This window comes from Rutilus rutilus, assembly GCF_951802725.1.
Source record: "Rutilus rutilus genome assembly, chromosome: 2".
In the NCBI taxonomy this organism is placed as follows: domain Eukaryota; kingdom Metazoa; phylum Chordata; class Actinopteri; order Cypriniformes; family Leuciscidae; genus Rutilus; species Rutilus rutilus.
In genome coordinates, this window is record NC_140210.1 from 44,237,455 (window position 1) to 44,254,070 (window position 16,616).

At 38.0% G+C, this 16,616-nt stretch overlaps 2 protein-coding genes across 3 annotated transcripts; both read left to right on the forward strand.

The window, feature by feature from the left end:
- Positions 1–1,113: 1,113 nt before the first annotated feature.
- LOC311286649 (uncharacterized protein) lies at positions 1,114–9,184 on the forward strand. Its single transcript, XM_084402914.1, has 2 exons — positions 1,114–1,407; positions 7,656–9,184. The coding sequence occupies exons 1-2, from the start codon at positions 1,257–1,259 to the stop codon at positions 8,474–8,476; spliced, it is 972 nt and encodes a 323-aa protein (XP_084259040.1). The 5' UTR covers positions 1,114–1,256; the 3' UTR covers positions 8,477–9,184.
- A 2,071-nt stretch (positions 9,185–11,255) lies between these two features.
- Positions 11,256–15,877, forward strand: LOC311286106 (uncharacterized protein). Of its 2 annotated transcripts, none has more exons than XM_084402144.1 (2): positions 11,256–11,546; positions 13,900–15,877. In XM_084402144.1, the coding sequence occupies exons 1-2, from the start codon at positions 11,450–11,452 to the stop codon at positions 14,907–14,909; spliced, it is 1,107 nt and encodes a 368-aa protein (XP_084258270.1). In that variant the 5' UTR covers positions 11,256–11,449; the 3' UTR covers positions 14,910–15,877. The 2 variants fall into 2 exon arrangements, with proteins under 2 accessions (XP_084258270.1, XP_084258269.1); XM_084402143.1 differs by having other exon boundaries at positions 11,301–11,561.
- Positions 15,878–16,616: the final 739 nt, after the last annotated feature.

Sequence of the window (16,616 nt, forward strand, 5' to 3'; positions counted from 1 at the left end):
ATTCACCAACCCTCTGAACCAATTCTGCTGAACTACAAGCACAATTCCTGCTTTACACTCAAACTGCAGTTCTAAAACACACTTTTTTCAAAACACTACACACAATTCTCTGCTTTTGGCACAATTTTCATGCAGAAAATCTTTTGTTTTCACAAGGAACACACTGCCATTCAGATATGCACACTGACTCATCACATGGGCAAACACCCGTCACACAGTTTTACAATTAGTAATCAGAGCTTTAGCATAAAAGAGCAACAGGTGAGCTCTTCAATGGAGCAATGGATGCCAACATTGTTTTTTTTTGTTTTTTTTTTACTGTAAGTGTATACAGTAAATTCTTCTGTTGTACTGTATGTAGACCACTGTATGTACAACTTTGTGTTGGTTGGGATGTACACTGTGTACATTGTTTTTGTGGGAAAAATAAAATTTGTTACCGTGTATTTGTGTGTTCTGAGTATAAAAACAATATTTCACAATTTTACAATATTCTCAAATATTTTACAACACACTTATATATGTACTGTCTGTAGTAAGTGTAACACTGAACAAAAAAAAAGGCCTAAGTCATTATGATGAATGGAGAAGAAGTGTTTTCCATTCATCATAGTGTTTTACATTGAGCACATCAGTGTTCAACTGGTTCTTATAAATGTCTATTCATATGATGGTTTGTGTGTGTCATTTGAAAACAAAATACCATTTTGAGAAGAAATAACATTGTTTTGAATGTAAAGTTTCATTTTGCAGGAGAATTGAGGGGTTTTGCCCATTGTGTGTGTTTTTTGATTTGTGTGTAGAGTTCTGAGAATGTGAGGCATGCTTTCAGAAAATGTGTGTAAACAATCGAGAAAAACTGTAAAGCGTTTAATAAATGACATCAATTTGAAAGTTAAATTCATTTAAATTTAAATGTTTGTATTGCTAACATTAATAAAATGCCATACTTTCTGCCATGTAGTGTCTTTCTATTACCCCACTTCCATAGTGAACTGCTTGGAGGTTATACCAGAGCCCGTCTATGACTGTAAAAAAGGGTTAAACCTCTGTGCGCTTCACACTCCAGACCTGTAGGTGGCGGAAATGCACCTTTAAAGTTGGTTTGCCAAACCGTGATAAAACTCGAGAAGAAGAAGAAGTTTCAGAGCTTCATAAATCAGTGTTTTGAAAGCGCCTTTTTCAGTTCCAGCTTATTCCAGTTATCAGTTTTGGTTGTGTAATTTGTATTAGAAGAAGATACAGAGTGAACAAAAATGTTTGATGGAGCGATCTGTGAAATAAACGGGATCGAACATTTCCAGGTGATGAAGACTGAACAGCATATAAACAACAAGACCACACAGACACCAGACGGGATAACAAAGACCTTCGAGTCAACAGAAGAGTGCAAGAATGAAACACAGTGTAAGTTTGGTGATTCAGTTACAAAGAATCAATTAAGTTAAAAGATTTGGGTAATTGTCAAATCTACAAATTATCCATTTTAAAATTAGCCGACTAAAATTTAACCAGAGATCCAATTGCTGCAGAAACGGCGATTTTTCATTCATATTTGTTAATATCTACTGAAAAATGGTAAATTGTAAATTGCCACTTTTTGAAAAGTAATAAAATAAATGCAGCATTAAAATATCTACACATAATGCTCCATTTTACAAAGGTGTTCTTGTTAAAAACTGAAGTTTTCCCAACACAACGCCTGATGCTTTCCACCGTGTGAAAACAATTGAATTCAGGTAAAACAGGGTAGAGAAGCTGGGAGCAAAAACATTATAATTAAAGCAACAAAGATCTTTTTTAAATGTATTATTTAAGTATTCCAGAGTCTTAAGTTCTGGTTTAAACGGATGGTTTCTTCACAAACCATGGAAACGTTTTAATTTTGTTCATATTACATTATACTGTAAAATGCAGTTAGCAGGAAAAGCAAATCGCTGCCTATACATCTTGTGACAAATGTGATTTCAGTCATCGAATCACAAAACATTTCGGATCCTGTGTTTACCCCTGTATTAATAGATATAAGTGAGATGGATGCTAGTCTCTGGTGTAAATTGAGCCTAAAGGCCTTTTCACACTGAGCACGACGTGATGAAACTAAGCAAATCGCCAACAAACGTGAATCAGTTGATCGCCTTCGGCTAATTCACACCAGCACGATAGGTGGCACTGAACCGAGAAAGCATGTATCTCATAGGGTTTTCCATTTGGCAATTCAATTCACAATTATTTGTATAGCACTTTTCACAATACATACCGTTTCAAAGCAGCTTTACAGAAAATGCACGTGTCTACAATTTAGAGTGATCTGTTATCAGAGGTGACCGTGTCCAGTGATGTATTTTAAAGGATTAGTTCACCCCAAAATGAAATTTCCTAATCATTTACCCACCCCAATGCCATCCAAGATATCCATGTCTTTCTTTCCTCAGTGGGAGAGAAATTATGTTTTTTGAGGAAAACATTTCTGGATTTTTTCTCTAACAATGGACTTCATTGGTTACCATCGTTTTTAAGTCCAAATCAATGCAGTTTCAAAAGTCTGTGAAGTGTTTAAACGGGCTGTACGCGATCACAGCTGAAGAAGAGGTTGTTATCTAGCGAAACGATAGGTCATTTTAATTTTTTAAAATAATTTATAGACTTTTTACCTTCAATAGTTCGGATTTAGCTGATCAACAAACGGACAGGGAACTACGTCATCACGTTGAAAGGTCACGCCGGCGCCGGCAGAAGTACCGCCCCACTGTTTACAATGTGACCGTACGTAGGAGGATAGTTCAAATAGTATTGTTTGCTATTATATATATAGTAATAGTATTCAGTGAATATGAATAGTATATGAATAACATTCTGATGAATATGAATAACATTCTGATGAATATGAATAGTAGTTCAAATAGTATTGCCGGCATGACCTTTCAACGTGATGATTGAATCAGATGTTGATCAGCTCAATACGAACTATTGAAGGTAAAAAGTCTATAAATTATATATATATATTTTTAAATGACCTATCGTTTCGCTAGATAACAACCTCTTCTTCAGCTGTGATCGCGTACAGCCCGTTTAAACACTTCAAAGACTTCTGAAACTGCATTGATTTGGACTTAAAAACGATGGTAACCAATGAAGTCCATTGTTAGAAGAAAAATCCAGAAATGTTTTCCTCAAAAAACATAATTTCTCTCCCACTGAGGAAAGAAAGACATGGATATAGTAAATTATTAGGACATTTTCATTTTGGGGTGAACTAATCCTTTAACCTCGTCAACCTTTACTTTAACCACGTCTGCTGTACAACATACTGCAGTAAAATAAGATAAATAAAGTTTGGTACTAATACTAATAACACAAACTATCTATAATGCCTACTAGGACCTTACGAGAATTATTTAGATCCAAATACATCGTAAAATACAATCACAGCTAGGTAACAAGTGCATTAGAGCTACAATAAGTATCAAGCTAATTTATGAAATAATGACCGTTAATACTCAAAGAGTGCTTGTATAAACTTCCAATTGTGATCTAAAGTGGATTTTGATAATGTAATGGCCAGACATGCATTATTTGTAGTGTTTTATAACTGAATTTCTCATGTAAACGCTCTTTATTTTTACCTTTATAAATACCCTGAACCAAATTGAAAAACACATACAGAAACATATATCGTTGTATTGTCTATTTGGCTTCATGTTTCATCTGTAGAAACGTTTCCCTTAATTGTTTATGCACAGAACTCAGAACGAGGAAGTATACAGGACGTTGTCATCTGGATGGGCAGGAGTTATGATTACGTAATATGATAGATAGATCTAGAGTGAATGAGTGCACTCTGACTCAACACACATGCACCCAGAAGAAAACTGGATGAGAAATTATATTCTGTAAAAAGAAATATGATGTAAACATGTGAGAACAAATCTGACACAATGATAAAAAAAATCTCAACACCCATTCTCTTCTCCCTTCCTGAAAACTCTCGATTTGATGCGCCACGATTGATCACGCCTGGTGTGAATAGCTCCATATGGATTTCGATTCAAGAGCATCATAGCATGGTACATTCCCGTCGCTTGATTGCTGCCTTAAAGGGTTAGTTCACCCAAAAATGAAATTTCTGTCATTACTAGCCCTCATGTCGTTCCAAACCCGTAAGACCTTCGTTCATCTTCGGAACACAAATTAAGATATTTTTGATGAGATCCGAGAGGTTTGAGATCCCTTCATAGACTGTAATGTAATCACCACTTTCAAGGCCAAGAAAGGTACACAGCAAAAACACCAGTGTTAAATTAACACTCCTGGGAGTGTATATGAGTCCACACTCAAGAGTGTAAAGTGTTAAAATATGAGTGTTAAATTAACACTCAAGAGTGTTAAAGTTAATGAGATAATTAAGTGATTAATTTAGTGATGATTGAACATTATTGAAGACACCTGATGTTAACAAGCAGAAACACTGAAGGAGAAAATCTCAAATTGTAAGCCACCGTTATGGTGATCGGTGTTTGCTTTAGTTGGGCTCTTGACCCTTATATGTTTACTTTAGATTTTGTTTGGCTGTTGTATCTGAATTATAACTGCCAGATGAACAAAGAAAAAAAGTGATCTGATGGTGTTGGTTATATTATGACAATCATCATTTGAACTTGATCACTGAACTCATTAAGATCCTTATTTCTGACGTAGATTTATGTTGTTGATTACAGCATAACTGTGAATTTTCAATAAATAGCCAGAATTTTAGATGTAATACAAAGAATTACTTAAAAGTTGTTTTGAAAAAAGAAAAAAAAACTTTCTTTTAGGCACACACAGACGTCAAGATTCAGTCTGTGCATCTCAACAATGGTGACGAGCAGAATATTTAATTAGGGAAAGTAAATTACATAGACAATTCAGATCATAATTTATTCATACCACAATGCATGATGGGAGCCATTAATGAGTTGTGATTGGAGGCAGCCACTGCAACATACTTTATTATTGTCACCATTGTTGAGATTCACAGGCTGATTATTGATGTCTGTGTTTCTAAATAAATTCATTTGAAAGTCTTTTGATCAGAACAATGTTTATTAATTTTTTTGGATTATATGAAAAATACTGAAAATCATATACTGTAGAATCACAGAGCTGCTGTAATTAACATGTTAAACCAAACTATCTCAATAAGTTTCGTTTTTCAGATCACAACATGATTGTCAAAACATAACCAACACCATCAGACCACATTGTCTCTTTGTTCATCTGACTGTTATAAATCAATAACAGCAGACAAGCAAAATTAAAGTAAACATATAAGGGTCAAGAGCCCAACTAAAGCAAACACCCATCACCTTAATGGTAACTTACAATTTGTGACTTTCTCCTTCAGTGATTCTGCTTGTTAACATCAGGTGTCTTCAATAATGCTCAATCATCACTCAATTAATCACTTAATTATCTCATTAACTTTAACACTCTTGAGTGTTAATTTAACACTCATATTTTAACACTTTACACTCTTGAGTGTGGACTCATATACACTCCGAGGAGTGTTAATTTAACACTGGAGTTTTTGCTGTGTAGTAAAGACATCGTTAAAATAGTCCATGTGACTACAGTGGTTCAACCTTAATGTTACGAAGCGACGAGAATACTTTTTGTACGCAAACTGATGAGCTGCTGGGTTCATGAATATTAATCACGTTGTCAGCCTTTGCTCGAACTGATTGGCTGAAATCAAAACAGGGTTGAACGCCAGCCAATGAGATTGTCGTTAGTATTAGTTCCGCCCACTACCGGAGAAACCGACAAATCTTCTGCTTGTTCTTGAAAGCTGAATAATTCCAAATGTACTCTGGTAATTTGACAGGAAAGTACAACACAGATTTGTAGTTCAGTTTGGGTCCGAATCCACTTTTGCTAGTTTAACGACGGGAGAAATGGTCGGTGCACCCGGCGCATGGTCTAAAAAGGTTGTCCATATTCTCTTAATGAGTAATTGGTCTGTTTTGGGCGTAACGTGAAATAAACCAACCAGAGTTTCATCTCCCATTCCCTTTAAAAGCCAGGTGCGCTCACGCCATGGCGGATTCGCTATTCACATGGGGGAATTTGATAGTGGAAAGACTGAACGCTTCTCCAGAGAGCGTTTGCTATTTAACAACGTGGCGCAGGACTAGGGCTGAACGATATTCTGTTTTAACATCGACATCGCGATGTGCGAATGAGCGATAGTCACATCGCCGGAACATGCGATGTGAAGGGTAACGTTAGTAGCACCCATAGTGTATTAAGAGAACGGTAGCACACAGTAAAGACGAGTTTGTTATATGGCTTTTTGCTGGGGTGACATAGCCTACATTTTTGCCGCGTGCCTGCACAGTGATTGGTTCGCTGTGCCGCAGCTCACCGCGCTCTCACAGCCAACATTCACTGGCAATCCTATAGCTAAAAATGCGCGACGAAGAGGATCCGCCGCAAAACGTCAAAATCAGCTATTTGGGACTAGCCTATTTCGTCTACAAAAAGGAGCATGTTGACCAAAAAGAGGTAGGCTACTTTGCTGGAGTGTTATAAAGTTGTGGATGGTTGTCTTTTTAAAAAAATCTTTTATTTTTCTGTTTGCATTTATGAGGAAAAAACAATGTTATTACAGACGCGACCGTTATGAAAGCGGCAGTAAAAGACTGCTTTAAAACTTTCACAGAGACCTCAAACAGAAAGCACAAAGCACAAAGCCTTTCTTTAAAACGAATTTCGTTTTGTATTAATTGTATCTTAATTTTAATCAGTATTTCATTATCCAATTTCCTGGATTTAATAAATAAATATTAAATATAACAGCCAGCGCCTGAACTGGAGATTATGAGCTATCATCCATGAACCGAAACTCAGCATAAAAGGTAGCCTACTCGCCTCACACACCTAATAATAATAATAATTATAATAAAATAGAAATATAACTATTATCTACAGAAATCTCTACTTTTAAACAGAACCATTAAAAAAAATAAAAATTAATCTGTATGAAAAGTGCATTTCTCCCGATCACTGCTGCGAAGGTCGCGAGTCAGTCTTGTCAACTTCATCTTTACAGAAAACACTTGTTTATTAATAAACAATTAAAATGTCACATTGCAATATTTTACATATTAGGCCTATTAATCATTACTTTTGCTGGTTATAGGTGCCGTTTACATGAACGCGTCATGGTCCTAGAACCTGAAGAACGTTAGGTCCTGTGTAGAACGTTCATCGAATTCTGAGAGAAATATGTTTATGGAATAAAATATTAAGTGGCCTTTTTTTACTTGTAATGAAGCTTGCTTATTAGTGAAATTATTAATAACATGGAATGGTAATTATTGACTTTAGCCTGGATTGATGGCTCGCAATATCGCGATATATATCGTTGGGGAAAAAAATATCGCAATGTAATTTTTTTCCAATATCGTGCAGCCCTACGCAGGACGTGAAAATGATACTAGCAAAAAACACTTGCGCCTGGTGCTGCGTTGCGTCGGGTGTAAGATAGCTAATGGCTAATGATAGACATTATTTAGTCGCCCAAATTGACGATTTTTTTGCAGATCTAGAACCATCACATCTTTATTGTGCTTGGACTGATTTTGACATTGATCTTTTAATGTTCATTTTAGATCTGACAGAAGATTCTGTCATTTGCCATCAATGTGGGATGCATTTCACAGAGCAAGAAAACCTTGAACAGCACATGATAATTCACACTGGAGAGAAGCCGTTCGCCTGCCCTCAGTGTGGAAAGAGTTTCACAGCCAAACAAAGACTTGAAATTCACAAGAGAATTCACACGGGCGAGAAGCCATTCAACTGTTCTCTCTGTGAAAAGAGATTCACAGTGAAAGGAAACCTTGAGAATCACATAAGGATTCACACTGGAGAGAAGCCATTCAACTGCTCTGAGTGTGGAAAGAGTTTCAAAGCCAAACAAAGACTTGAAATTCACATGAGAATTCACACTGGAGAGAAGCCATTCAACTGTTCTCTCTGTGAAAAGAGATTCACAGTGAAAGGAAACCTTGAAATTCACATGAGAATTCACACCGGAGAGAAGCCTTTCAACTGCTTTCAGTGTGGAAAAAGTTTCACAGTGAAAGGAAACCTTGAGAATCACATGAGAGTTCACACTGGAGAGAAGCCATTCACCTGCCTTCTGTGTGGAAAGAGTTTCAAAATGAAGCAAAGCCTAGAGATTCACATGAGAATTCACAGTGGAGAGAAGCCTTTCAACTGCCTTCAGTGTGGAAAGAGTTTTACAGTGAAAGGAAACCTTGAGAATCACACAAGAATTCACACTGGAGAGAAGCCTTTCAACTGCACTCAGTGTGGAATGAGTTTCACACAACAAGGACATCTTCAGCGTCATGAGCGTTCACACTGGAGTGAAGCCCTTCACGTACTCTCAGTGTGGAAAGAGTGCCACAGAACAAGGACACCTTAAACGTCACATGAGTTCACACTGGAGTGAAGCCCTTCATCTGTTCTTAATGTGGAAAGGGTTTCACAGTGAAATATAACCTTCAATATTCACATGAGAAATCACAACGTGTCAGTTGATTAGACACTGTAAAGCAGAATTACTATGACCTTTTTTGTTATAAGAATATAATTGTGAAGAACATGCATATTTCTGTTTAGATGCAGGCAAAGCTTTGACAATGCAAATATCTAAGGTTATTCAATAAACTGATTTCTTATCACTTCATTTTTTTTGCCTCATAAGACATCAGACTTAATTCTGCAGAATAGTTTAGTTGACAATATGTTTGAAGACATTTTAGAAGAGAAAATCCTACAGGTATGACATTGGTAAGAATATCTGTGACAAAAGCTCTTCAGTCCAGTGTTTTTTTGTTGGTACTCCGCTGTAACCAATGCGGGGGAAAGTAACTTTTAAAGGAATGCATTACAATATTGCTTTACTCCCTAAAAACGAACTGTTACCTTTTACGTAAAGTAATGTTATGTTACTTTTTCTCACCTGGGCTGGGCTTGCTTGTCTGTTTTTTAATAGCAAAAAAAGCAACATTTGGCTCTAAAAGTGAAATGAATAAGCCTTCGGCTAAAAGCAGCTCAAACCTTTCACCTGTACTGCTGTTCTACATTTGCAGAATAATTGGATGCAAGAGAAGAAAGTTCAACAAAGTGCAATAAAAACAAACAAACAAAAAAATTAATCACACGTGATGTTTATCTAAAGTCATTTTTCCTTATGGTTGAATTGGATCGTCGAAGGTCAGCAGTAAAGTTAAAGTGAGATTAAATACATTAAAGGGTTACTTCAGGATTTAGCATTAAGCTTTGTATTAGTAGAAAACCTGTAGTATTTTCGAATTACCATGCTTTCCACCCTCATATCCCCCTGAGACAAGAGATTTATGTATTTTTTGTCTGGAAAAAATCCTCCGATGACGCAAAAATCGTCATTTTGCGTCATCGGAGGAATTTTCTGGCCAGAGGCTAAAGACTACAGCCAGTAGATGGCGTTGTTCCGCATGTTTTCAGCCCGCCCATACAGGGTGGGATCTCACTCACAGAATGTACACAGTGTCAGCCGTCTTTCTTTGGAAGCTAAGCTAGCAGGCTCTTGTTCTGTGGAGAAAGCTGAATAGTAGGAGAAAGCTGAGTAAGTAACCATCCTCCTTTTCCCGGACTTGTCCGGCGGGCGAGATCGTTCAAAATATACGGGATTCAGCTTTTGCTTTCTGCGGTCGCTATTCCTTGTTTACATGCACACCTTTTGTTTCAATCTAACTGAATTCATTCCGATTGGTGAATTTGAATGTAGTGTTTACATGAACGCTAAACAAGTGATCGGTTGATGTGCGTTTTACCATTGCTAAGAAAAATTCCCGCTCCTCCGTAAGGGGTTGCGAGACCCGGCGCGTCTCAGTAATGACGCCACCGGCCTCGCGCCGTTCTCCCGCGGCCGTCAGCCTCGTCCTGCTCGCCACAGTAAACATGATGAATGAATGGCGACTGTAGAACGCAAAAGCCGAATCCCGGACATTTTGGGCTATCTCTAAATCCCTCGCAAACTCATCACGTAGGCTAGCTTTGTTGTTTTAAACTGCACTCTTACCGGTAGGCGTGGCCTCCTAAGACAGCGAAGCAAGTGCATTCTGGGAGTTGTTGTCTTTCATCCACATAAGCCAAAAATATATTTTCTGGCTTTTCTCAGTCTAGAAAGCTCCAAATTCAAAAATTTCTTCACATTTCTTCTACTTAAATGACCTATTTTAAATACACATTCATCTTCCCAGAGGTGAAGTATCCCTTTAAGTGTTTCTGTGTAATTTAAAATATTTAATTATTGCAGATTTGTTTAATTTTCTGAGTTTGCGTTTCACTGTTTTCATCCATTTTGAGGAATAGTGAATCTGTTTTTGTGCCAGTGAGATGAATAAATGCTCACACGTATGTCAAAAAACTCTCGCGACAGCGAGGCGGACGCGTCGGGTTCTGCAGTTGCTCTCCACTGGCGCCGCTGATCAAAAGCAGGATGGGTATCGACTTGCTGACGACACAGCTTAACGCTCATTGGTTTAAAACCGTGATGTATTGTACTTTTAAAAGGTTTGATTTTAAAACTCTGATATCATGTTTTTATGTGTATAAATTATGTGTGAATGTGAAAATTCCCAAACTCTCGGACAGTGCAATCTCTTTACATAGGATACGATTGTTTTCATATTTCTAAAAATATATAAAAACATGTCTGTATTAAAGCATAAAATGATTGATAAACGAATTAAATTAAATAAGTACTTTTGGAGTCTTGTTCATATTTATTTAACAGAATTTAAATTGCATCCAGTTTATTAGCAATGCCATGCATCAGTGTGAATCCCGGGATATCCTCCTTTGATCTCTTAGGTGTCTGATCCACTTTTTCACTCCTCTTTCACTCACAGCCTCATAGTCTCGGCTGAATTTCAGGCATGGCGCATCTCAAACGAGCCTATTATTCAGCTGTTTTTCCAAGCATTCAAAAAACGGTGCTGGTCAGTGTGTCACTCACTACTTCATATAGCTACACTCTCCGTCTCTGAATAGAACTAATTTATGACTAATGTATTAATCCAGTTTATTTACTTCAAATGTTACACCGGCGTTTTCATGGGTTCATCAGATCAACGCCCTCGCCAGTATACATGACGTAACGACGCCTCGTTCGTTGCTGAAACCACGTGACCTGCCCAGTTTGATTCGCGCTCCGAATCACAGATTCGAAACAAAGAACGGTTACGTTCGGATCTTCTCGAAGCAGTGTTTATAAAGCGCCTGTGACTACATGAAAGCTGTTGTTATTTTATGGCAAACCAGCTGCGGTTGTAGAATCTCGATTAGAGAATAGACTGAATCAAAACTGACTGATGGAGAGCTATCTGTGGAAGAAACTTGATCGATAAAGATGGAGCAACATGAAAACAACCAGACCACACAGGTACCAGATGTCAAGACGAAAACCTGCCAGTCGCCTAGCCTTAAACTGAAGAATAAAGTACTGTGTAAGTTGGTTATTTGTAAGTTACAAAGACTAAAAAATGTTAAAAAATGAATGTGTTAATTCTGTTAATGGTTGTTCGTGACTAATAAATACAAGTGTGTCAAATTATTTATGCCTGTAAAGCCTAGAAAGGTGTTGTTACTTAAGATGTTCAGTTGACCACAATAGTTGGGAGGAGGAACTATATGTTTTTTAATTAGCTGACTGAAACCATGAAGGCAAGTGCAGCAGAAAAACATCTTTTTTAGCTGCTTGGATAATTGATAATTCATTCCTTTTTCGTGTGTGTAAAAATCATAACTACACTCTGCAAGCAAACACATTCTTCTTCATTGACTGCCTTTTTTTGCAAGCTGCAAAATAGAATTGTAATAGACATAGTGATGAATTTGATCCATAGCTTGCTTACTATAAACACAATGAACTTGTGATTATGTGAAGTTAAAGTTGCTTCACAGAATAATAATAATAATAAATCGCCTTAAGGGTGAATACTACTACATCCCTTCATCCCTGACAGTATATTATCATGTTTATTACACATTTAAAACTACTCACCAAATAAATAAAAGGAAATAAAAAATATATTTTATTTTATAATCTTACCCCTATATTGACTTAAAATTTACACAATATAATAGTTCATTATAAATCCACATAGCAACAAGAAACATAATTCAAAAATCACTGCAATCAAAAAATTGAGAACAATATGTCCCCTCTATATATGTGGATAATGCAGTTTTTCTTTAGGGCACCATCTCCAAATAAATCATATACATTTTGGATCCAGTTTATTGACAAACAAGTGAGTTGGATTTTGGTAGTAGCCGATAAATGGGACCTAACAGTGTCTAATAGAGGGAAAATGCTGTTGCAAAATTAATCTAATCGATAATAACCTTGTATAAGTCTTGCCAGATTTAATAGCAAGAACATTAGAATGACGGATTTAACCATTTGCTTGTCAAAGACAAACTGTCACATTATGCTTGCTGCGGTAGTTTTTGTTACACAGTGTTCGGCTGTACACAGATTACATGCCTGGCCTCCGTGTCGCACTGTTGTTTAGTTTTTTTAATAGAAATAAAAACTATTTAGTTCAGTTGGACAACGGATGCACACAGAGTCAGATTTTACTTATCACGCAACGAGTAAGAAGAGATGACTGACAGGACGATGGCGGTGGATTTGGTGTGCAACAGATTCTTAGTATTTATCTTGTAAAATGTGCAGTCACTGTACACTTTAAAATCTAATAAGTTAGTCTTAAAAAAAAGCATGCAAACCAATTACCTTAAAAAAACTAAGTGAAATAGGAGTAGTATGTTGTACCGACAAATGCTTAGTATCTTACACAAGAGTTCTAGTAACTAATAAATAATAAATAAAATGTAGGCTTATTGTTACCATTGTTGTGTTTTGCATGCTGAATGTTGAAATCTGTTTGTGACTTAAGCATGGTCAATTACAAAATATTGTCACACATATAAAGGTATTATATCAACCCAATTAAAACTTTCTCAAATTTTTAAAAGATCACTATTCAACATGAAAAATAGACTAGTTAAGGATTTAGTTAGAAGATAGGTAACCTTTTAAAAGCAACCTATTTAGTAGTTCCCTTCCTTTGAAACCAAATAACAGATTTCTTGTTGCATTGCTGCACTAATAGGAAGATAATTACAATGATATAAATGAAGTTCTAAGTGACCAACCAAAGGGGAACACTGATCACCACAATGGTGAGTTCAAACAGTGCAGAATTGGAGGGAATGAGAATGAAGAATTGCCCCACCTTAAAACAATTTTTTTTTTTTTTTTGACAAAATGGTACTCAAACCAATCAATTAATCTTAACTTGGTAGCTTGGAGTAAACAAGGAATAGTATGTCAACAGCACAGATTACTAAATGTTTACAATTAAGTTAAGACATTAAGTAAATTGAACTCAAAAGTGTTAGTTTGAACAACTGTTGGATTTTACGGTGTACAAAGCCTCAATACACAGAGTACACATCACAAATGCGGAACTAAGCGCGCATTCTAAAGCGATTTCAATACCCTGCATATAGATAGCGGCTTCCTGATGCCCATGAATTATAGGCCTATCCATAGAGCACCCATGATGAAAAGCGAGCACGCGTTCAAAATCCCCCTGTCCCTCCGGTGTTATCGGTAAAACTGTTGTTGTTGCAAGTTTGTACGGTGGGAAAATTTCCTCACTGTGACATACCTATGTCACATTCTACCAGTGGTCTGTGTTGCAGATCTGTTACTTTGGCTATTGGCTATTTTAAATTTATTGTCCTTGAATTGAGTTTTGACATTGATTTTTTCAATGTTTATTTTAGATCGGAATGAACTGAAGGAAGATTATATCACTTGCCAACAATGTGGGATGCATTTCACAAAACAAGGAAGCCTTAAGCAGCACATGAGAATTCACACTGGAGAGAAGCCGTTCGCCTGCCCTCAGTGTGGAAAGAGTTTCAGATTGAAACAAAGCCTTGAGGTTCACATCAGAATTCACACTGGAGAGAAGCCTTTCAACTGCTCTGAGTGTGGAAAGAGTTTCACAGCCAACCAAAGCCTTAAAGTTCACATTAGAATTCACACTGGAGAGAAGCCTTTCACCTGCCCTCAGTGTGAGATGAGCTTCTCACAACAAGAATACCTTAAACGTCACATTAGAACACACACAGGAGAGAAGCCGTTCACCTGCTCTCAATGTGGAAATAGTTTCAGAGTGAAACGAAGCCTTGAAAGTCACATGAGAACTCACACTGGAGAGAAGCCTTTCACCTGCCCTCAATGTGGAAGGAGTTTTACGGTAAAACAAAAGCTTGAAAATCACTTGAGAATTCACACTGGAGTGAGGCCATTCTCCTGCTCCCAGTGTGGAAAGAGATTCACTGTGAAACAAAGCCTTGACAGTCACATGACCATTCACACTGGAGAAAAGCCGTTCATCTGCCCTCAATGTGGAAAGAGTTTCGCTGTAAAACGAAACCTTGAGTATCACGTGAGAATTCACACTGGAGAGAAGCCTTTCGTCTGCCCTCAATGTGGGAACAGTTTCGCAATGAAAAACAACCTTGGGAGACACATGAAAATTCACATTGGAGCAAAGCCTTTCACCTGCTCCGAGTGTGGAAAGAGTTTCGCAGTGAAATATGCCCGTGAGATTCACATGAGAATTCACACTGGAGAGAAGCCTTTCAGCTGCCCAGAGTGTGGAATGAGCTTCACAGTAAAACAAGGCCTTGAGAGACACATGAGAATTCACACTGGTGAAAAGCAGCCTTTTCAACAGAGTGGGGGAATCTCTTCCTCCGCCTGTGTGCAGCATCCATCAGAATGAAGTGACCACAGTCGTAGTGTACCAGAAACCCCACCAGCTATCAGAGGAGAGTGATGTAGTCAATATTTTATGTAATTAGGAGGCCATAACTGATAAGAGACCAATGGGACAATTTGGTCGGGATGCCACGTTAACACCCCTACTCAAGCAAGTGTTTCTATTGTTCATTATAATGGGAGACGCTGAACCTCAGCAAGAATACATTGTAAATTGTAAACATTTGATACAAGGAAAACTATACCTAAATAAAATGCATTAACCAATAGTTTTTACAATTAGTTACCCATAGTCATAATTTCAGTTAATTATTTAAAAATTGAGTCAGTTGAGTAGCAGTGCCGGCTGGCAGTCGCTCTGCAGCTTCTTCCGATCTGGGGTGTGTTTCCCGTACAACGACACAACTCACTGCTTCACTACCATAGTATGATGCATCGTTGAAGAAATCAACTAGCAAGTCACGACTGTTTTCTTGAAACCATATTGTCCAAAGTTGTCGTTCAACCACGTTGGTTAATGATGTCACAAACTTGAAGTAATAACTACTTTTAATTAATCGTTTGAGATCGAATTAATACTAGACTTTTTGCTATAAATTAGGGACATGGCATCTGAGGACTAATTTTGCTTTATTTCCAGATTATAGGCTCGTTATTACGTAGTAGAGCACGTTCGCATATGCACACTCTTCAAAAACGACGCTTCAAATCTCACAGGTTGTACTGAATGTCAGCTTGCTTATTTGGCCCCAGATAAGGATTTATTGAGTCCACGTCATACAAACAAGAAACTGCTTCTAACTACAGGTCGAGAGCTGTCGTTTCAGCCACAACTTTGCGATGCTGTTTGTGAATGTTCATTAGAAGGATGGTTTCGGGAAACACAACTCGTTGAACTATGCTGATAACGATGGAACTTGCGACCATAGTTGGCTAACGATGCTTTTGGGAGGGCATGCTAATGGCATCTGGCTCTGAGGAGCTAGATCAGGGGTGTCCAAACTCAGTCCTGGAGGGCCACTGTCCTGCAGAGTTTAGCTCCAACCCCAATTAAACACACCTGAACCAGATAATCAAGGTCTGATTATCTGGTTCAGGTGTGTTTAATTGGGGTTGGAGCTAAACTCTGCAGGACAGTGGCCCTCCAGGACTGAGTTTGGACACCCCTGAGCTAGATGTAACAAGAGTTGAAGCGGACACTTTCAGTGAGCCCACCTTCACCGTTAGCCACGTGTTAGAAGAAGTAAAAAGAAGTTGTTCCAAGTAGATTTTAGGAGCATTTCCTGGTGGGTCAAAGATGTTCCTCACTCATGAACTTTCTGTTTCTCCCCAATCTACATTCTGAGGTGTCGAGATTGTGGGTACTATTGCTTAGTAACCTCTAGTGCTTTGATTTTCCTCGAATGTGGAGGGACTGGTATGAGAAGATGCCCTGGGTTGAAGAGGCACTTGATCCATCTCTCCCCTGGTGCGGCGTCTTCTCTGAAGGCTCCGGTCTTGCCCTCTAAACCATGTCAGATGACATCTAGACTGGTGGGCAAGGCCTACGAAGTGGCAGGTCAGGCTCTGCACACTATGGTGGTGTTGCAGGCTTATCAGGCTGACCTCCTGAAATACCTCTCACCCCCCGCGCCACCAAGCAGACGGCCCGTGCCATCTGCCGTCCCATGGTTGCAATGGTCACCGCGGAGAGGCATCTGTGCTTGAACCT